Raw genomic sequence first — 22,934 nt, forward strand, 5'->3', positions numbered from 1 at the left:
ACATTGTACAGGGTACTCTACTTCATCTGCATCTCCATTTGTCTCTTTCCCTCTGGGGCAAGGGTGAGGCAACCTGCTGTTAGAGATGCACTGCCACAACACCTGATCATTGGCTATTCTGGCTGGGCTGCTCCCATGAGAAGGGAGCAGATGAAGGCAGAAGCTGGTATCCACCAGCGTAGCAATCCCTGGCAGCACCTGGGATGTGTGTGTTATGCGCGTGCACCCGCCACACCAGGAGGGAAGAAGCTGGTGTGTACCATCCCAGCACTGTTGGAAAAAACATTGCGGGGTGCACTGCTGGGAGACTGCCTGGGACTCGGGAGGGAAACCTGCAGGCCAGCACATTCCAGCCACACCCATTCCAGGTGCCCCTTCCAGGTGAAATGCCCCACGCTGCTTTTTCCGGCAGCACTGGACCCACTCGTGGCTGGGAGTGATGCAGCAGCTGCAACGCTCTGCAGGGTGGCTCACGCCGCGTCAGCGGTGTGCCCATTGCTGCTTTGGGGGGCAGTGCTGGGCCTGCTGGAGGGCAGATGGGGCTGGGAAGGAGGCAGTGCGGTGTCCACCTGCTGGAGGGTGCCCTGCAGCCTGTGGTGCCCCCTCCCCTTCCTCCGCTACTGCTGGTATCTCAATGATGCAGCAAGAACCCTAGTTAGGGGTGGGGACAAACATTTGGGCTCTGGTTCAGGCAGCAAAATGCCTTGGGCCAACACTGAATCTGACTCACATCAGACACCTAGGAAAAGAGAAAACATCAATCCAAGCTACACTCTTGGAACAACAGAGCCAAATTTATTTCATTTTGGAATAGATGTGAACCAGAAGGAAGTGTTGGGCAAGAAGTATTGAGCATGGTTTAATTGTTCAGTTTACTGGTGTGATATTGAAGACGGAGTTGTTATGCATATTCATTTCCTACCCATAATTATCATTACAGATCTCTTCAATAAAACTCAGTTCTTAAAAAGAAAATTCTGTGAAGTCTTTTCTCCCCCTCCCTTTAGAAAACTCCCTGTAAGTGTTTTCCCTCCAAGCTCCATTCCCCCTCCAGGCTTGCCACAATCAAACTACCACAATAGGACGGCTACTCCATAGGGAGCTTCCATCTGGCATGCTACAGCCCATCAGTATCATGGTGTGCTTATCCCCCGGCATTCTACCGCTCTCCCTGGAGCCCTGTTTCTCTCATTACTCCACTTCCACTTATTTTGTCTAGGCTTTCTGTTCTTTGAGAGGAACTGTTTGCAAAATATGCTTCTGAAAGGTGCAGCTGTTCCCTTTCCAAGTGGCAGCAACCTTTTTCATTGCCACACCGGTTAGGGGTGCACCCATTTGCATAACCAAAATGTCACTGCGGAGTTCTTAAAGTGCTGTCAGGCATGCTGTATAAGGAGAGGGTTGGCAATGAGCTTTACTACCAAAAAGGCCTTGCAACCAACCAGCGGCCCATGCAAAACATGAGAGGACGGGTGAGACTTGGTGATTGGCTGGTATGCGTCAGTCCGTGTAAGGCAAGCTGAGAAGCTAGGATCACACCATGACTGAAGAACCAACATGACTAGTGTTAAACTGTTACATCTGTCTGCACCTAGTCAGCATGGAAGTTTGCCTCCAAGTACTAATTGGCCATGAACTTCGGCCCCTCCTAGAATAACCACGTCTTTTCTGTCCTTTCATTTGGGAATTCCTGTATGCAGCAAGGATTCATATATAAATTCCTGTCCTGCCAGAAGCAATTCAGCTGGTCATAAAAGTTGGCTCTTGCAGCCAATGGACGTCAGGGCACACACAGTTCATCCAGGGAGCTTAACTGAGGGTTCCCTAATTTCAGTGGGTCCACTCTGAGTAAGACTAACATTAGCTACAACCCACTGGCTGTAAAGAAGTGTCAAATCCTGTAGCGTTGGACAAATCACCAACAAATCAAGACAAGAAAATCATAGCGTCTTGTGACCTACCTGGCATCAAGGAACCGTGATCTCAATATCATGACAGCTTCACAAGTGCTTTGTTTAAGCTGCATCTGGATGGAGCTGAATTTCCGATGGATGATGCCTACCATCCTCTCTATTTCCTTTGGAGAAATGGGGCGTGTCCGACTTTGCTCTCGAAGAAGGTTCATCACGTGTGTGGTAAATTCATTACAAGCCTAAGAAGGAAGGGACAGTTACAGGGGCAAAGTTACAGGGACAGTTACAGGTTTTGGCAAAATCATATCACATCCTGATCTCAACAAGAAGAAAATGTTTTAAAATTTTCCATGTACCCAGCCTTAAGACAGCTGGTTGTTTTTATTTATTATCAATTAACTACATTATCAATTAGCATTTATTATTATTATTAGTTTTAACTCTTAGTAAAGCACTGGCAATTGTCTAAGCACTGTACAGAGATTAAAAACAAGACAATTATTGCCCACAGGCTCACAATCTGATAGACACAATATAAAATGAAAAAGAAATTGGGAGGGAAGAGGAAAGCAAGCATTGGAGCAGCTGCACTTTCAGTGACCAATGCATTGATGGGTTCAGGTTCTTCCCCTTGCCATGATGTTCTTCCTGGGAGACAGGGCGTGCAGTCTCCTAGTGACCTTTGGTTCCCTGGTGGATTCTAGGATGGAATAGTCTGAGCAGATTTATAAGTCCCCTGGTTCTGGGAAACCATCAAGCTTGGCTAGTAATATCTGTTCAGAGACATTTTCATCAGTAGTAATGGGGAAGTGACAAAGCTGATGTTTGGTGGTGATTTTACTAAAGGAAAAAGGGAGAAACAAAACAGGTATTTGATGGTAGGATTCAGCTAAGACTATGAGACTTTGAAATAGAGAAGGGCATTCAGAATGTATCTGCCCTCATATACTAGGTATGGAAGAGGGATATATCCCAGGGAATCCTTCTGCAACCTGGTGTCCTCCAGATGTTTTGGACTACAACTCCCATTAGCCTCAGCTATAATGGCCAATGATCAGTGATCATGGGGGTTGTAGTGCAAAACACCTGGAGGGCACAGAGGCCAGGAGACATGTTCTGAGGTGTGGGCACAAAATGCAGCAACCTGAAGAAGATAAGCAGGTTGGGGGCCTGGATGGGAGATATCTGTGAACCCTATGTATGCTGCCCTGAGTTCTATGATAGAAGATAGAGGATATAAATGTGCCAAATATATAAATATGTGGATTTGGCTTCACCTGCCAAACTGATCAACTTAACAGCTAGCATACCACAAGCTCTTCCCTGGCACATCGGCACCATCCCCTCTCACAACTTCTTGCCCCATTTTTAATTTTAACATATCAGTTGAAGAAAGTGCTGAGATAAAATCTCCCCCTCCCATTTTATGACCTGAAAATAAATTGGGGTTCAGGGGAACTTCAGCAGTTTTGTGGGTACACAATTTTCAAGGGGAAGCTCACTGGAGCTCCATTGCATTTGGGGGAATAGGAAATTCAGGGTGTTGTTGGTACCTGTCTGTCTCAAGAGACTATGGAGTGCACCTCCAGGGGTGAAGTAAAACCGCTGGAGAAATCACAGCGTTTGCTGTGGCTGCAGGGACCAGTAACTCGTAACTGCTGCCTCCCGTGCTGTTTTCACTGTGTTATCAGCACTAAAGTAACCTCACTGGGGAGCAAGCCAGGGCAGTGTGTATGAGGGTCCTGGGCTTCCCAAATGACAAGACCTCCTTTCTCAGCTTCACTGATGTGGTCCAAAGGAAAGCAGAACAATACATTTGGCACCAGCTTGGCTGCAGGAGTTGCTGGAAGGAGGCGTACCAGATACCATCCAACCATCTTAGGGACTCCACTCTGGATTTGTGTAGGGTTTACTCCTTAGCCTTTTCTTCTCCCAAAGATGGCCCACAAGGCAGCAGGTACAGATCTTTCCTCAGGGTTTACTCTCAAAGCCTTTCTTACAAATGACTATAGTCAAAAGGTAGCAGAGGTTCAGGATCAGAGTTTTCCTTCTCCTATATGGGCTGCCTTCCCAGGTTGACATACCCCATCAGCCCCTCACTTCCTTCTACAGCACATGCAGAAACCACATTTTTTGACTGTTAGACCCACTATTGGTCTCACCTGCTCAATCTGCTGGAGCCTGTCTTTGCATGCAGGGAAGTCCCTAAGTCACTGAAGGTTTGAGACCCCTTGGCTGCCCTTAGCTGGCCAGTCAAAGCCATTCTGGGAGTGTGCCTGCTGTCACATGCTGACAGCTTCTAGGAGACACTCAGGTGAGAACTGAGTGCAGGGGGAACCAAAGGTGGACAAACTACCTAGGAGCATGACATGTCGCCTGCCAGAGGTACTACCTCTCCCCTAACACCCCATACACAGGGAGCAAACGGCAGCCACCAGCTGCTCAGAGCTGCAAAAGAGCTCCTTTTAAGTCCCACCCCCCAGTAAATGTGCAAAAAGGGGGCAATCTCATCCGCAACCTGCTGCCTCCAAATTCAGGTAGTTTTCCTTCACAGTTCTGATCAGCTGGTGACTATTATTTTCTTTTCCCCAGAATTCCCTGAAGAAAAAAGATGTTTGCCCTAGCCCTATGTTCTATGTAACTTGAAAGCTCTTATATTATGCTTAACACTCTTGCCCCTTAGCCAACCCTAATAAAAGGTATGGGTTTTCAGTCTCTGTAAAGTTCTCTCCACAGAGCTCCACAGGAACTCTGTGATCAGCTCTTAAGATTCCACCAACAAGGTGTCCTGATGAAAGGTATCACCACCACATAATCTCCAGTCTCTTTATTCTTTGCATACAAGCCAAACATGTCTTTTTGCTCCTTGGATCCAACATCTGCCCTGCTGATAGAATATTTCACATATCTGAAAGCTACAGAACTACCATCTCATTCTCCATTTTCCTTCCTCAAGATTTAACGTGCCCACTGCCTTTCAGGATCAAACTAAGGAAGATTTTAATTGCATGATTGTCATTAATCTGTTTTTATAATTTACATAGCAGCTATGGATTTGTGTAAACAGGATTGGGACTGGACTGGAACCATTTCTTCCTTAATAGTCCTGATAAAAAGATTCTTTTCCTCTGGAAGCTGTTACTCACTCTGGAAGATAAGCTACTAGTAGTGCCAATGAAAGTTTCTCGAATAGCAGCTTCCAGGTGGGGGGCATTGTTTATAGTGGGAGGGCTAAACCACGGTCCCAAATGCTGCTGCCACACACACCCAACAGCTGTTATTTAAAATGTAAAAGTAATACATAATTGTAATCATGCAATTAATGTCAGGCAGTCTTTACAAGAAGAGTTGCTATCCCCAGCCCTCTTGTTACTATCCTTTTATCTTATTTGGACCAAATAAGTTATTTGCAGAGCTTATACCAAAATATTTGCTGGAAAACAAAACAAAACAAAACAAAACCATACATTATCAAAAGCTCCTGTAAGCCCAAAGTATGCACCCACAGAGGACCAGTTGCCTGCAGCATCTCTTTAGGATTCCCTGCTCAGGCCCGGCTGTCTTCCAATCAGCCTCCATTGGTTTGTGGGTAAATTTTATTCCCACTGCATCTCTACACCCAGCATGATAAATGTTAATTCAATTGTGACTAGTCCACAAATGCAGCAGGTTTACCTGTCCCAGGAGGAGGCTGTTTGGCTACTCCAGCCTTGCTTCTTTCTACTGAGCCACTGATAAGGGGGTGTTATGAGGTTTTGTAATCACTCCTGATGCAATGACCCCACAGAATGGTCCATTGTTATATGCGGTCTGTTGCATTTCTTTACAAGTAACTGTCCTGAGCTTCCTTTCTTCCTATCCATCTTCCAAACAGCAATTAACATTGACAACAAAGGACAGTGTAATGATTACTCAAACTTTTTCAGGTGCAAGAGTGAAGTTTGCATCCAGTTTTAATCTGGAGAAAAAGTGAGCTTCAGTTGTGAGATGCTTGGGAAACAATAACAGACTAGCTACTTTCTGGGAAGTGGAAGCTGGGGGATGCTGTTGCCCTGATGTTCATGGGCCTTGTGGAGGCACTTGGTTAGTCACTGTGGGAAACACAGGATGCTGGACTGGATGGACTGATGGTCTAATCCAGAAGAGCTCTTGTTACAGTCTTCATCACTCTAAAATTAAGAAAGTGGATAAAGTCACTCTGTTGCTTTTGGACTGCAGGGGGAAGGACAGAGAATTAAGGGCCAGTAGGTAGCTTCACCACTTCTACCCAAGCAAGAACATCAGCAGGGGAAGATCACCCTGGCCCCAACTGGGTATAAATGCCCCATTTACATCTCATAGTTTCATTCTGGCCTTGTCATCCTGATTGGATCTCCCTCTTCTATATTTTCATTCCACTCCCTTTGTGCCTCTTCTGCTTTTAGTTTGTAATTATTATTTTTTCATTGGCATGCGCCACTTTGGGAGACAATATATGTCTGAAAAGGAGGATAACATTAAAATAAAAGCCACCCAAACTCACCTCACCAATTAACCTGGAGGTTAAAAGTTTACAAGCTCAGGTAATGTCTGCCTGTTCAGAGAAGAGAAAATACACCACCACCCTCATCTTCGTTTCCTCCAAACATCTCTCGTAACTTATTAAAGCGAAGACGCCTATGAATGCAAACGCTGATTAGCAATTTGGCAGCAGACCAGCATATCCATGGGATTCACAGAGCTTCCCTTTAAACCAGTAGTTCATACATGATTAATTAGAACATCTCATTTATGTAGTGTGCACTTTAGCTCATTACTCTAAGTAAAATTTGTTAAGTATTTACATTTAGATAATTAAAATCTGGGTACACCCTTAAGAAAGATGCATATGCTTCTGGCACAGTTATTCTCTTTTGCCTTTACACATCTGAAAGTAAAAAATTACAGGTCGTAACCCTCCACCAAGTCTGTAGCGCTTTGAATGCAATGCCTGGCAGAGCACTTGGACCTCACTCCAAGGACTCTTGGGGAGGAAGAGGAAGAACACACATCACTGCTGCATGAAAATAGGAGGGAGAGACTCTTGAGGCCTTGGAGATTTTAACTGCTTTGAGGGCTGGTGTTTTTTTTTAATACAATCAAGCAATATATAATTTTTATCAGCCAAAATAAATCAAATTAATGGCAGTGGCATCATTCCTGGTTCCTTGAACTACAACTATGTTTCTTACACCTGAAGAAGTAGCATGCACCATGATTTCCCATTGTTGCCGGAAATATACAAGTGTACTTCTAAGACCATGGACATATTATATTTGCTACTATTCCAATAAGAATAATGGAAGCTGGAGGAACAAGCAGGCGGAGGGACCTTAGCTCAGTGGGAGAGCACATACTTTGCATTCAGAAAGTCCCAAGTTCAGTCCCAACCATCTCCAGGTGAAAACTTGGGGAGCTGATGCCAGTGAGACATCATTACTGAGATGAACTTCACCCTAAGGCACTATATGATAGTTTCTTATGTTCCTGGCTTGGAAAAGCTACTCTGGCCTTCAAAAAATTAAACAAATTCAAATGTATGTCTTTGTTTTCCTATCTATACATTAGTCAAAGGTGTGAGGGGAAATGACCTATGCAAATGAAGCTACAGCCCCTGCAAATCCTGCCAAGTCCCCACTCCAATTTAATAGATTTAATAGGTATTGTCCACAGAGAAGCAACTCTTGTTATCATGAGAATTAGAAACTTAACATTTTTTTAAATGCAGGGATGGGGGACCTGTGGCCCTCCACAACTGTTGTGCTCCCAACTCCCATCAGTCTTAGTGGGTCAGAAATGATTATAGTTGTAATCCACCAACATCTGGGGAGGCACAGGAACCCCATTCCTTCTGTGAAGTGTTTGCCCTTCTCCATATGTATCGTTGATTATAAAGGTCTGATGGATCAGACCAAAGGTTTGTGTAATCCAATGTATTGCTTTCCACAGTGACCAACCAGGTTAAGCCTTTCTTCACCCCATAGATCATCTTTGGTTGCCCTTTTCTGCAGCTTTCCTAACTCTGCAAGCATCCTTTCTAAGATGGGGTAACCAGGAGAGATCCATGAAGGTGATGGCAGCAGGTTCCCAGCTGCTCTGGGAGGTTTGGGACATTTGCAATACTTTTGCCTGCAGCAAAAACGTATTTCAATGTAATTATAGAAGATAGCTTTCAATATGCCATCTCTGTTACAGTAGCTGTAAATTACGAAGAGAAGCATTTCTCCTGGCACTGAGAAAGTGGGTGAGAAGCTGATGGTGTGACACACTTTCTGGAGAGCTCCCCCCCCCCCCCGGCCTTTTCCTGCTGCTTTAAAGTGCATTTCCTTAACTGGCAACAAATGTCAAAATCAAACTCTGGGCAGGGGGGAGGAGGGAGGGTGGGAGAAAAACACAGCAATAATGACAACATTGGCCTTTGCTTCTAGGTTCAAAGAAGGCAATGCGAACACAAAAAGGCAATGAGACTTGGTGGTGCTTTAAAGACTGTGGGGCAGCACTACAGCTGAATAGGGAGCCCAAATGGAGCAACTCACACTTCCTGTTTCCAGGGCTGGGTACAGCATTCACAATTAGGGCTCTTGGGTTTAACTGAGGCTTTGTGAAACTCCTTTGTGAAACCTTCAAAACAGCTGAGTTCCTGATAAGCCATCTAGAACTGCTAGAACCAAAGTAGACCCTGCCCTATTGTACCACACCAGATGTTTTAGAGGAAGTGGGATGTGCCCTAGCTTGAAGGATGGTAAGGCACCATGCAGGACGCCGTCTGATGACATTGAAACCCTTTGGCACTGTGGGCTCAACACAGCAGCATTGACAAGCAGACAGCTTTAAACAGTGCCTTTAAGACCCTCACATTTTGCCCTAAAGGGAAAGTATATGGAGTGGGTGGGACTGTGGAAAGTTAAAATGGCAGCTCTACAACCTAGTTGTTTCTCCTCTGATTACAGTGCCAGTTTAAGGAGGGGAATCCAATACTTGCCCGAAGATGCCACATGCTCAAGCCAGCTCTGGCAACATAACTTCCTAAAGGCCAGTACTTGCACCACTCCCTCCATTTTAGTAGGGAATGAATTTCATTTGCTCATCACCCACCTCCTGTTTAGCTTTCATCTTAACTCTACCTGTATCTTTGCATGCACTAATTGTGACCCAGCCCAAATGAACACAACAACCAATCATGAACTGTGGTCTGCTAGGGATGTTTTCAAAGCACTGAAAGCCGCCAACTTACACAGGATCTGGTTGCTACCAAATCAGGCCAATGGTCTCCCTGGTCCAAGAGTGCCAACACCATGGCAACAGCTCTCCAAGGTAAGGGGATGTTTCCCCAAGTCCTAATACTTGAAAATCATTTATTTATATGGTACCATTGACATGGCATTGACAGGCTCCTGCCCTGAGAAGTTAACATTCCAATTTTTGACAGCACAGAATATGATAGAGAGGGGATGGAAGAGCAGCAGGCTAAGTTACTACAAACTGATCCAGCAGCCTGTTGCTCATCATTGCTTGTATCCTGTTACTAAGCTACAGTTGTAATGAGTTTCTCAGATCAACCATACTTTCTGGAATTTGTTTCATTCTGTCTGGAATAGATAAAGGTTTCCTGTTGCTGTGCTTACTGTGTTTTCATTATTGGATGTTTTAATATTGTATGATTACTGTATTTCAATTGTATTATTTATTTATTACTGTATTGTACTGTATTTTGTAAGTCATCTAGGGAACTTTACTAATGTGTGACCATATACTGATTATATTGAGCTAAATGTGGATCTGAAAGGGCTGAAGGTCTACTAGTCTGGATCTCTCTCTCTCTCACAAACACAGTTGTTTATTTTAAATTGCCCCAAGCATTCTCTCTCCCCTTCCCAAATGAAATCTAGACTGATCTACCTGCTTTCTCTTTACAAACATCTCATGGCCCCTCCACCAGTCTACCCTCCCCTGCTCCCACCTGTAGAAACCTTTCAGAAAACTTGGAGCCAATCAAGACAGAGGAGCGGTCCCATTTGCCCCTCAGCTGCAGAGACAGGCACAGTTCGAGACAAACTAGTACGAGACAGTTTGCTACAAGGCATGAAAAAAATTATCATATTTCTGTACAGTAGACACTGCTGGGTGTCAGGACTAACAGGGGAAAACTTGCGTGTTTCACATCCGCTCTGTCTCTTACTCTCCCAGCAGCGTTTCTCTCCCCCTCCCTCCCCACCTCAGTTTCCTGGGGTTTGGACGGATGGATCTGACATTTCAGTTGAAACCTTTGCAAATGGAGCTACGGGGCTTGAACGCTGGGCTCCTTCCAAATGCTTACATTTATTACAGTCAGAGGCTACAAGGCCAGGGAAATGACGGCCCACAACAATCAGAATTTATTTCTGCTCCCGTTCTGTCTGTTGAGGTTTTCCATGCACCATTTTCATTTAAAGTGTGGTCGATGTTCCTTTGTCTCTACTACAGTTAAAACAAGAGGTCTAGAAATCTGCACTTAAATGACCAATATTCTGGGACTTGAAGAAATAATGGAGGTCAGCCCTTCTTGACTTCAAAGTATCTGCAGAAAATTGAGGGGGGTGGATTAGTAGATTTTTTTTCAGGATGACGAAGCCAAAAGGCATGCATAAGAAAAGCAGGGGCATTCAATGGGGGGAAATCAGAAGCCAACATTCCATACAAGAAATGCCACATTCTTGGTACACAATATAAATAAGAGTAATTGCAAAAGAAGATACATTATTTCACCCTAGTGAACAAATCATTAGACTCAATTTGCTTTATCACAGACATATGAAATATGCTCAGCAGTTGTAGAAGTTGCTTCTTATTTGTTAATATTTTCAGAGGTGTAGTCATGCTACTCTCTTGCAAAAACCAATCAGTCACCTTAAAATACACACTAATTCATTACTGCAGAAGTGGACCTGAATCCATGGAAGCTTATTCCAAAGTAACTAAACTTATACCCCACCTTCCTGCTTCTGGAAAAACCACTCAAGGTGGATTATAGCATAATTATAAAAATAACAAACTGCTTAAGCAATAAAATATAATCAAAATAGTTTTCCAAAAATATATATTAAGTTTATTAGTGACAGTCCAACATACTTAGGTTGGAGACAGTAGCTTTTAAAAAAGGAGGTATAACAGGCATTGCTGCCCAGAGAATATACATTCATCTCACTCATCCTAGTTTCGGTGAACTAGGATGTTTTTTTGTTTTTGTGGGGGGAGGATAGCCACCTGCAAATTCTGTTTGACAAGCTACAGAGAGACTGAAGGGAAATGCAGGCATGCACTGAGGAAAATACCCCTTCTAACTCTCTTAGAAACCAGTTTCCATTTGCTTCCTGTTAGTTAAACTACTACTCCAGGTGCAAATTAGTGCAGAAATAGAAATGCAGAAGTGGATACAATATAAAAAATAATACCCAACATTAATATGTAGGTCCTGTCCTTGTTTGGATAACTGAGCCAAACTCACCCCATGCAGAAGCCTGCAGATGCACCATCCAGAGAAACTTTCTGCACAGACATAGCTTTTATTTCTAACACCTCCTCCAGCTGCAGCAACCAGTTCTTGGATTCAGTAATTTTTGTAGGTGGCTTTTTGAAGACAATAATAATTGGTCCTCAGGGTTATGAGAAATATCATGAAAGCATGGCTGTGATTAATCTTGTACACACACAAACACACAGCCAATCCACAATCTTCTGCTGAATTAGAACTGAACCAGCTGAACGGGTTGATTCATACTGCCATCATAAATGAACAAACATTTTATTTCTGAGGTGTTAACCTTTCAAACCCAAGACTGTTTCCAGACTGGCTTTAGAAAGGGCATTTTATATTAAGCTACAAGAAAACAAAAAGTAGGGGGGGGGGGAATGAAAATTTTAAGCAAACACTTCAAATGCAATTGATTTTTTCTCCACACCCCCCCCCCAAATGTCACTTGTACTTGGGTAGTAAAGAAGCTGTTTTTATTATAACATGAAAGAAATTCATAATGGCCTTATAATATTCATTCTAAGATGCATTTTTTTCAAAGTCATAGGTTCATTTAAATGCTCTTTGTTGTAATGTTTTGTTGTAATCTTTTCTGCTAGTCACTGCAATTTGTAACCAAAATACCGAAACTAGCTAGGAACCTCCAGAAAGGAAAAATTTCCTCACATTGGTGATGTACATTCTTGTAACACAGATGCTGAGATAGGCAAAAACCACACCAAGCTGCATGTTTTCTGGTAGGACTGCAGCCTCTGATTAACCCCCATTTAGCAACGGATTTTGCGGTTTCACTTCAAGTTTGTTTCAGCTGACACACTCCCAGGGAAGTGCCAGAGCCAAGCCGTAGAAGCCAGGACTTCCTTATAAAGTTCTGCTCAGAAAACCAGCCACAAGTTCCTATGGTTCATTGAGCTGATATGGTTCAAGCTTCAGAAGCTTTATAAGGCACCTCAGGGAAACAAAATGACATTGCCAGTGGTACAGCAACAAAGCCAGGGTCTCTGGTCTTCCCTTTCTATCTCTGTGAAAAGTTACGTGAACATGGATGGACAATCTCTCCATCACTTGGTGACAAAAGGCTCACTGAGTAACTGAACCCCTCAAGAGAAAACAAATGAAGTAGAGGGGTATATGTGGTTTCATTGGGCCAGAGCAGTTATTAACACTTTTAATAAAAATCAAACCATAGGTCATATTGAAAATAACCTACAGCAAGCAAAGAATCGTCTACAAAAAAATGTTGACAGAAAGTAAAGTTAGTAAAGCACTTCTGACTGATTTGTCCTAGTAGTGGAATCCTAACTCACAGCAAATGACTAATCTCTCTAATGCAGTCATCTGGATTTTTCAAAGCACTTACAGACACTTACAGAGTGGCCCTAGTCCACAGGTTGGGAACCATTTTCAGCCTAAGTTCCAAGTTCCCTTCTGGGCAACCTTCAAGAGGCCATGTATCTGTGGTGGATGAGGCCAAAGGCACAAGTGGGTGAAACAACAAATGTAAATTTTACCTTTGTACAGCAGTGTGCTTTCTACCAGGCACTCATTCACAATTCTTTATCCTCCATCCAGGGAAGCAAGAGGCATTATCAGAGTTTAAGGACACTTTCCAGCCATGCAAAAACACTCAAGAAGGGTGTGATATGGGGCTGGGGAGAGGTGTGGGGAGCGTATTGAGGGCCAGACAGAGAGGGCTGGAGGGCCTGAAGTTCCCTACTTTTGTTCTAGCCAAACCACATTTATCTCAACCTTCTAGCTACAATATGGTAATAATCACAGCAGCCTACCTTCCTTGGGCCATCGGTGAGGATTAATGCAATAAAAAAATCTGAAACACTTGGAGGACTTGAAATATGCTATGTAACTGACTACCTATTATTGTTTCTGACTGCAGTTTAAAGAATTTGACAGTATCTTGCATGGCTGCTCCTCCAAGTTTCAAGTTGTGGGCTTATGGAACCTTACTTACTTGGAAGTATAGCTTGAAGTTACTTGTTGATGTTGCTAATCTTTAAGCTATTAATTTTTGACAGCATGGCATAAACAAACAGTACTTTGCAGGTTGGGCTCTAGCAAAACAGAGGACAATGGAGCCACATATATTCAAGGGAGAGGATTGCAACATCTAACCTGTTCATATTTCTCCAGCTCCGTGTGATAGATCTGTCTGATCTGGGTCAATTTGGCCCTGTAATCTGAATGTTCAATAGAATTATCCGAAGATCCACCAGAAGCTGCTGCTGCTGCCGCCGCCGCCGCTGATCCTCCACCTTTCTCAGGACCTGAAACCCCTTCTGCCAGAAGCATATTGTCCAATCTCATTAGCTGGGGGTCAGGAGGGTCTTCCTCTTGAGCCCCTCGGATGCTGAGACCTTTAGGTGAAGGAAATAACAAGAAGAAAAATTACCTAAGTTAATATATCCTGTTTCCAGTAAATCTGCTAACTATTCCACTGGCTCAGAGAAGGGAAAGCAGCAGGAGTCACACACACACTTTGCTGCGAGCCATTTTCATATGGATTTGTGAAGGCTTCCAATCCTAGCAGTTGTCGTTCAAGGAGGAAGGTATTACTAAGCACTCCGTACACAATATTCCAAAAAGTAAAGATCTTTCAAGATCTTGAACCAAAATAACCCAAATTCTGCATCAAGAAGAGAAGAATTCTGTGACTTAAGTAAGTTAATCAATGCATTCACTGTAATGCAATGTAAGCAAACGGCTCAAAGTACTCAAAGGATCACAGAAAGCAGAAATATTAAACAAAGACACTGTTCCTACAATAATATGTTTAGGAGGTCATACCAATTGCTAAAGTCTGCCTTTTACTGTTGATGCAATAATATGAGCAGCAGTCAAGGACCAGCAGACTATTCTAAAGAGTTGGCAGTGGACTGAGCCACTGTTATCATGGGCTGCTTTGTAAGCTTTTCGAGCTTTACCTGAGGATAAAAATGTTTACTGTATTATAATTAAATATAATAAATGTATTCGCTTATTTTGTACCACATCCATTAGTAACAAAGAATGGTATGCAACAAGAAAGTTATGAGGGTTAGTAACCTGCTTACAATTTTTAACTGGAATACCAAACTGTCTATTCAGCAAAATATTCCACACGTGTATTTTGCGCAAATAAAATGGCTTGAGGTTATTCCTGGTTCAAGGAAAAGCAGGGAGGGTTCCACTTCACTGATGGGTCAAGGGATATAGTACTTTATATCCTTCCAGAGGATCACCCTTCCTGAGGAGATACTCAATCATTAGGTCTTAGATCTACTGAATGCAATATGCATAGTCTGCAGTGCCCAGCTCTGCTGTAAAGAATGCTGTGATGTATGCAGCCTCAAAACCACTTTGTTTTTTGGTTTTTTAACCACCCAGAAAGTTTAAATTGCCATTTCATGCTAAAACATGTTCAAAATTGCCAACATTGTTATCAGCAGCTAGCAGAGAAGCACCAGTGTTTATTTTAAAATAATAATAAAAATAAATAAAATTTCCGCCTCTAGCCAGAGGATCCCAAAATGACATCCAATCACCAGTCTCATCTGACTATTATAGATCAAGGCTGACAATTTGTAGGTTTAATCAGGTCAAATGGGCTTGCTGCCAAGATGCTCTCAACACCACTGAAAAACAAAGTTGAGATATAATTACAGTTGGGGGGGGGGGGGAATCACTAGAGCCATGGCTCCTTGGATCGGCATTTCTATTAAAGATGCAATACAACCCAAAAATATCCCAGCTCAATTAACCTCTTCAAATCGGTTTAAAAGCAGGTATTCCTGACAGATCCCCTCAGGGGGAGGAGCTGGCACCTACTGAGTCTGCAAGCCGATTCTGCCTTCTGTGGTGTTCATGTTGTTGTTTATACACAGCGGCACACGAGCTCTGCATCAGGTGCAGCTGACATGACAGTAACATCCATAAACTGCCAAGTGTTCAGCTCAGAAGTGGCAGTTAAATTTGACTCACTTGCATGAATCTAGCCCAATTCCTCAAAGGTGTGGAGGTGTAGAAGGAGACAGATTTGTGACCGGCCTGCCCTGCACAAACATCAGCCAATCCCTTGTCATATATTTGACACATGTATTTAAAAAGAAAATCTTTGAAATCAACCACCTTTGTAGCAAGCATCAGTTGCCTGCAATATTGTTAAGACAAATGAAATGGCTCACTGCAAAATTGCTTATCTTTATCATTGATAGATGGTCAAGATTTGAGGGTGCATACATGCACGGCTATACATATGCATGCCCCACTAAAACGAACGGATGAATGCATCCCTCTTTAATATGCAGAATGGCAACTGTAATGCCCTATTGTCCAAGAATGCACAACCAGAGCAAGATCTGGGCAAAAAGCAGTAAGCGGGTGTTAGGGAAGCACAATTCTATAGTGCATGTTTGGTATACAGAAGATCCCTGGTCACTGGCATTGCTGGGTAACAAAGTCCCTTAATAATATGATATCCACAAGCTCCATCCCATCTCTAATTTTTGCCAAACCATGCCCCACTGTGGGATGCAGCACCACAGGTTAGGAGTACCCCATCTCGTACTTAGAAGCTGCATTGGAGTGTTACAAGTGCCTCATACGTTTAGTGAGTTAGGGCAGTATTATGACCTCCAAATTGCTGGTGGAGGACTGAGTTAAAGAAGGAGTGTGGCTTGCCTATGTGAGTTCTTGGCAGAGGTGACTTTCAGTCCAGGGACTTGCAAATTCGTAATTCATCCTCTTAGCCACTATGTTACACAAGCCTTTTTTCCACACGTCTGTAATGACTTTAAAGTTGTCTGATTATATGGGGTGGTTGATTGTAGATACTGAGAACTTATTGAGAATTTTAAGTGCTGCCCCAACTTCTCATATTTTTTATTTCTCCATCCACCCTCTTTATTATTATATACATGTTGAAAACCATGGGCGTTAAAAAGGGGGGTGCATTTTCTCCTTTTATCAGTGAATCTTATTTTAATGTCATCAGCCTACTTCAACAAACCACACACAAACCACACCAAATAATTTGAATGCCACATCCATTGTTCTTCCTTCCCCCTTTTCAACCTGGCTCCTGCTACATCTTACCGAGATCTGAACACACACTGCAAAAGTTGGTGAGCAATATTCTGTCTGATATGTTGCTTTTCTTGTCCCCACCCCCCACCCCATAAAACAAGCTTCTTCTTGACATGATAAGAATCTCACCATTCCACATTCAGCATTCCACATTCAGAATTGTGTGTGTGAATTCTAAAACGTTTGGAAGGCAGAAAGCCAACTTGATAAATTATCACATGTTTCTTCTCCTCCCACGTCTCCAGTACACCCCAATTACCATCAAATTCTAAATTTGTTTTTGGGATACTGACACCAGAGTTTGTTCATTGCTTGGACTTGACAATGCACATTTGCTTCCTTGTTATAAAATGTTTCATCTTTGCTATTTCGTCTTATCAGGTTCTCATTAAAGCATTAAGCAATCTTCTACATGGTTAGTCTATTCCTGCTAAGGGCTTCAATTCTTCTCCTAAGGAAAAACAAACAGGCTTTTGCTAATTTATATACGTTACTTCATTAACTCTATGAGAATTTTTAAATGACTGCTCACTGAGCTAGGCAGCTGAGTGCATGCTTTGCATGGAAGGAGCCTCAGCTCTAGTCTCCGATATTTCCAGTTAAAAGATTCTGGGAGAAAAAAACTCTGTTCAAGACACTGGATAGACAAGGATAAGATGGACAGTATTGGGCTAGATGCACCATTAGTCCTATTTGAAGAAAAGAGTTTTGAGAGAGGAGGGCAGGTATCCTTATAACACTAAGATGGGCAAAAGGTAGATTGAAATCTACAGGTAAGTCTCTGGGTGATTTTCAGTAGATAACAAGGATTCTAACCCCCAGTAACTTGACAATTGTTTAACCTCCAGTGAGGTCAGCCTGGCACCTTTGATGACATATTTTTGCCACAAAATAAAAACCTACTGTTTTCTCAAGCTTCTGGTGATCTATTATAGTTTTGTTTTTGCTGTCAGTATGCTGACAAACCTTCCGTGGCTGCATGGGGGTGTTTTGTATTTTTTTTTAATGAATTGCATGGAAGCTTTAATAATGTGCTGCTATTATAATGTATTTTATTTATGCTTATGTATTTAATTAAGCTATATCACTGTGGTGTATGAGGTGTTAGGGGAGGAGTAGAACCTCTGGTGGGTGACAGACACATCATATTCCTTCTGGGGTAGTTTGTCTTCCTTTGGCCCTGACTCTGCACCTAGCTCTCATGTGTGACTCCTAGAAGTTGTCAGCATGTGACAGCGGCCACAACCCGGGAATGGCTTCAACTGGCCAGCTAAACCCGGTGAAGGTAGCTGATGAGTCTCAAACCCTTGGTGAGTTAGGGACTTCCCTGAATGCAAAGACAGGCTCCGGCGGGTTGAGCAGATGGGACCAATAGTGGTCCAATGGTCAAGAAGGTGGTTTCTGCATGTGCTGTAGAGGGAAGTGAGGGGCAGATGGAACTTGTCAACCTGGGAAGGCAGCCCATATAGGAGAAGGAAAACTCTAACCCTAAACCTCCACTGCCTTGTGGTATATCTTTGGGAGAAGAAAAGGCTAAGGCGTAAGCCCTACACAAATCTGGAGTGGAGTCCTTAAGGCAGTTGGATGGCTCCTTCCAGCAACTCCTGCAGCCAAGCTGGTGCCAAATGTATTATTCTGCTTTCCTTTGGGAAGGTCACTTTGGTGCTGCTAACACAGCAGTTTTTCTTCACCCCAGAGGTGCACTTCATTGTCTCTCAAGACAAATGGATGCCAACAATATAAGTCACTTGGAGGCCTCTGTATAATAATAAGCAGTCTACTAAATACAGTGGTACCTCGGGTTACAGACGCTTCAGGTTACAGACGCTTCATGTTACAGACTCCACTAACCCAGAAATAGTACCTCGGGTTGAGAACTTTGCTTCAGGATGAGAACAGAAATCGTGCGGCGGCGCAGCTGCAGCAGTGGGAGGCCTCATTAGCTAAAGTGGTACCTCAGGTTAAGAACAGTTTCAGGTTAAGAAAGGACCTCCAGAAAGAATTAAGTTCTTAACCCGAGGTACGACTGTACTAAAGATAACAGCAATAACAACAAATAAAAAACAAGTTACCACCCTGCCCTGGTTGCCCTTGTTTTAATTGCCTCTCTCTCAAACTTAGTGTTCCTCATCAGTTGAGTAAGTATATTAAATGGTTGCCTTTATTAGCCTTTGTACAACTATGCTGGTCAGTTTCAGCGCTCTGTGTTAAAAGCCGTCAGCTGCAGTAAATTCAGCTATCGTTCTGTACGTGTACATTATGGTTTCCTGATGTAATGCTCCATGAGATGCCTTATATTGCAGATACACTGACACAACCACAAACCACATTTTTTTTCTCTGGCTCTACTACCAACATAAGCTGTTTTGCATCTGCCTCTCACTGGTGGATTGGGTGGGGTGGTTGTTATAGGATGTTTTCACAAACCTGAAATCTGCCTGCCACTACTCTGTAGTTTTCAAATTTCCAAGCCTCTGGGCACCTCTTCCATATTGACTTCCCTATGAAAACCACCACTATCTGATCATATTCAACACAGGCCTGAGGGTACCTATGTACCTGCAGGAGCTTATGATGGGCAATCAGAAATGGGAGACCAGTCATTTTCTGGCCATGGCTAGTATTACAGTATAAACATAACACAATTTGAAAATTGCACAGTTTGGAACAAGGGCTATGAAACTGCTAGGGCAGAATGGCACAGTTGTTTCCAGATAACCTTGGATTGTTTCCAAATGAAACCTGTTTTGACTACTTGCAGTGAGTCCTACCCCATTTCTTGGCAAGTGATACAGTCCATTGCATATGCTGGTACACCAAGAGAAGGGGGCAAGGATGAGCTGTTAACATTTATTCTGGTTTGAGGCACTACTTAAGCAACACTTACAAGACCATGTGTGGGGGAAAGAGGATGCACCATTTCCATCTCTATCTTCCCTCGTTAATTTTTGAATTACAGTTATCAACACAAGTATATAATGAACAAGAAGGCTGTTCTTCTGTAGACTGGCTGATGGGAAGGATTGTCCTACTCTAGGCCTTTTGATATTGACTGGATAAAAATCTACTCTGTCTTCCTGGGTCTGTGTTTCTCTTCCTTTAAAGAGGATCTCACAAGCTCACCTTATTTGCCGAGCCCAGCCTTTCCTTTATTCAACAGCTTCAGACAATGGATGCTACCTAGCATCTGCCTTTATAAATTATGCACTAATAATATATGTATTTTTGACATATAAGCTCACACTGTGGCTATTGTTTCTCTATTTTTATTCCTCAGTATATCAACCTACAAGTTTATTACTGCTTAGCTCGCTGACCTTTCAATGCATCGTGGTATTAAGGTACAGAGTGGGCTTGAAAGAACACAATAATACATCACTTCCAGCACAACTGGAGAGGTACTAATGGCAATGGAAGTGCAAGGACTCAAGCTGGAGAGCTATGCATCGGCCTAAAGCCAAATCTTTCCACATTAAATATGGCAGCTTGAGCTGGTACACCTTTGATAGATCTTTCAGGACCACTTTCATGCCTGACAATTTCTTTTCCTCTAGGCAAAGTTTCAAAAATCTTCATGGGTGAGCTGTAGAGTTAACCACAAACCTGTTTGCTCCCTATTTCCATCTACTTAAAGCCACACCATTCATTTTGGTATCTGCAGGATCCAGACAAATCACATAAACAGACGCTAAAACATTGTTTAACAATGAACTTGGCTTTGTTATAGAACCACAGTTTTAGCATATCTTTCAGCAGATCCTAATTAGCTGTCTTTCAACGCGCTGTGCACCTGCCCCCACAGATAACAGACGAGCGCGCCTGCACAGGCGACGGCATTCAGAGGCCAATAAATAAATTGCAGGTCAAAATTATTACAAAGCTTTTCCTCCGAATAAACCCATCTCCTTCACAATACAAAGCCGTCGATATGAAAAGCACCTAAAAACCCACTCAAATGGTATGATTACAGGGGCCGTTTGAGTTTAATAATCCGACTGTAGTTCAGGCATTTTCAACAGCTCATTAAGGGTTCATTAATATATGGGCAAGCTTTTGAATTATAAATAAGCAGATTAGAAACCCGTGGTGTCTGAATTGTATAGTAGGTATCTTGGCTAACAGAGTAATATTGCAAGCACAATGAAAGGTTGGCCCAAGAGAGTTCTTCTGGAGATACAGGGCATGGCTTTTTCCATCTTATTTATTAATTTCATAAAATTGTAAAGTTGGAAGGGACCACAGGTCATCTAGTCCAACCCCCTGCAATGCAGGAATGTTTTGCCCATTGTGGGGCTCAAATCCATGACCCTGAGAGTCTCATGATCTACCGACTGAGCAATCCCTTTGCCTTGCTTGTTCACCTTGTGAAGTGCTTATGTGTTATTTTTCTGAAGTGGTAAATCAACCATTTTAAGACATGCCCACCACCCACCATATATATATGGACCCTGGTGTTCCACAGAAAGACCAAAGACTCAACTCAAAGATGTAATCACCACCAAATCACCTTCCTAGTTCCATAAGAGCGGTCTGATTGGCAATAAAGATTCCCATTAGGATTCTTCATTTGTGATTTTTAAAAATAAGGACAGCCACTGACCTATTCTATAGATTTTAAGCTTACCCGATGGGGGAAAGCCTCCAGGCCTCTCTAACTTACTCACTGGACTCTCACCAAAACACACCACTCTCATTAGGCAACATCCCATGATGGCCCTGCTGTATTTCCTTTTAGGGTATTTTGCCTGACTAGAATGTATCCTTGAACTTTGATAATACATTTTGCTTGGATGGATGGATGGATGGATGGATGGATGGAGAGTGTGTGTGTGTGTGTGTGTGTGTGTGTGTGTGTGTGTGTGTAAACTAGCCTCCTGTACAAAGATAAAGTTCACATTCATTGCTCTGCTTATTTTTGCTTCTAGGCCCACCCACCTAGGAGATTGTTCAGAAGGGAATGCGGCCCCTAGGCTGAAAAAGGTTCCCCATCCCTGACTTCGAGAATTTGGTGGGGGTAGAGAAACACCATCAAGAGACAAAGACTGCTGAAGTTCATTTACAAAGTCACAGGCTAAGAGCTGAGGTTGTCCAATCCCCAACAAACCGAAAACTACAGAGATCTTAGCTGCTAGCTCTATTTTGCCTCCTTGAGGCATTTCTAACAAGAGAACAGATATCTGAAAATGCCTGCTCTTCATTTTCTATATGGCATCAGCAGAGAATAATGACTGCTCGCATATAAAAACACAATTTAATGTTGTCACGCTGCAATATTGTGTTGGTGTGGCAATTAACATGGCTGGTCTTAACACAAACCCTGAGAGCTATGCCTAGCCTCCATCTACAGCACTAGCTTCCCCAGCAGCCACTGAAACCAGGAGGACTCTCTCCAGAAGTCAGTGGAACACTAAAATAACACCATGAGCCACAAAGCACAGCTACCGTATTTACCACCAAATCTAATGCGCATCTGAATTTTCAAAACCTTGAAACTAAAAAAGTATTTGCTATGTCAGCAGTGTTTATCAAGCTTGCAACTGAATCTAATGCACCATCAAATCTAATATGCACCCCAAGTTTTGCGACATAATTTGACCAAAAAGGTGCACATTACATTGGAGTTAATATGGTGATTCACACTCTCTTGTCGGCACAATTTACAGTCTGCACAAATGCAGCAACAACACCATGTTCTATCTCCCAGGGTCTGCTAGCCAGCCAGGGTGGTGAAGACTACTGACATTACTTTATAATTTATAAAACCTATAAATTATAAGTTTCTAATTTAGCTCTTTAAGACCATGATCAACTTTAAAAAAGAGAAAGAAACTGACATTAAAGAACACAGATTGTTTATCACAAGAGGTGCACATAATAAGGCCTATGTACACAATTGGTCTTCTTGCATGTTCTCTGCTCTCCCCCCCCCCCCCCATGCTGCTCAACTCCCAAAACTGCACATTATGACTGGTTGTTAAAGCCAATTTTATTATGTGCTTTGTAACTTCTTCCCCACTTCCCCTCCTCATTAAATATAGGTACTCAATATCATATGAGCCCACAGTGCTACAACTCACAACTTGAGACAGACTAAAAAAAATATGTTATTAAGATTATTGTAGGAGGGTAGCAAGCAAGCAAACCCACCTCCATATTGTAAATATTAATCTGGTCACCCTAGCAGGGCTCAAACCACATAAACATGGGGGAAACCATGGGAGCTGTTGTGGAGTAAGAAAAGAGGGAGGCAATGTGAATCAAGCACACACACACACACACGTGATGAAGACACAAGTTGGCCCAGAAACACACAGATCTGATCTGCACAATTACTTTTGTGTGCATACAGTATCTACCCTGGTGCATCAGTCATCTCATGTAATGCTAGACAGTAGGTTTCAGTTGTCTTGTGA

At 42.8% G+C, this 22,934-nt stretch overlaps 1 protein-coding gene across 9 annotated transcripts in view; it reads right to left on the reverse strand.

The window, feature by feature from the left end:
* The window catches only part of PBX3 (PBX homeobox 3), a 232,080-nt gene that overhangs the window by 32,903 nt on the left and 176,243 nt on the right, over window positions 1–22,934 (reverse strand). For all 9 annotated transcript variants that reach the window (XM_077922598.1, XM_077922594.1, XM_077922597.1 and 6 more), the window contains 2 exons: window positions 13,573–13,814; window positions 1,962–2,152 (listed from right to left, as the gene is read on the reverse strand). In XM_077922598.1, coding sequence (XP_077778724.1) covers window positions 1,962–2,152; window positions 13,573–13,814 — 433 coding nt within the window. The remainder of the gene's footprint in view (window positions 1–1,961; window positions 2,153–13,572; window positions 13,815–22,934) is intronic.

The sequence above is a fragment of the Podarcis muralis genome, chromosome Z, assembly GCF_964188315.1.
Source record: "Podarcis muralis chromosome Z, rPodMur119.hap1.1, whole genome shotgun sequence".
NCBI lineage: Eukaryota > Metazoa > Chordata > Lepidosauria > Squamata > Lacertidae > Podarcis > Podarcis muralis.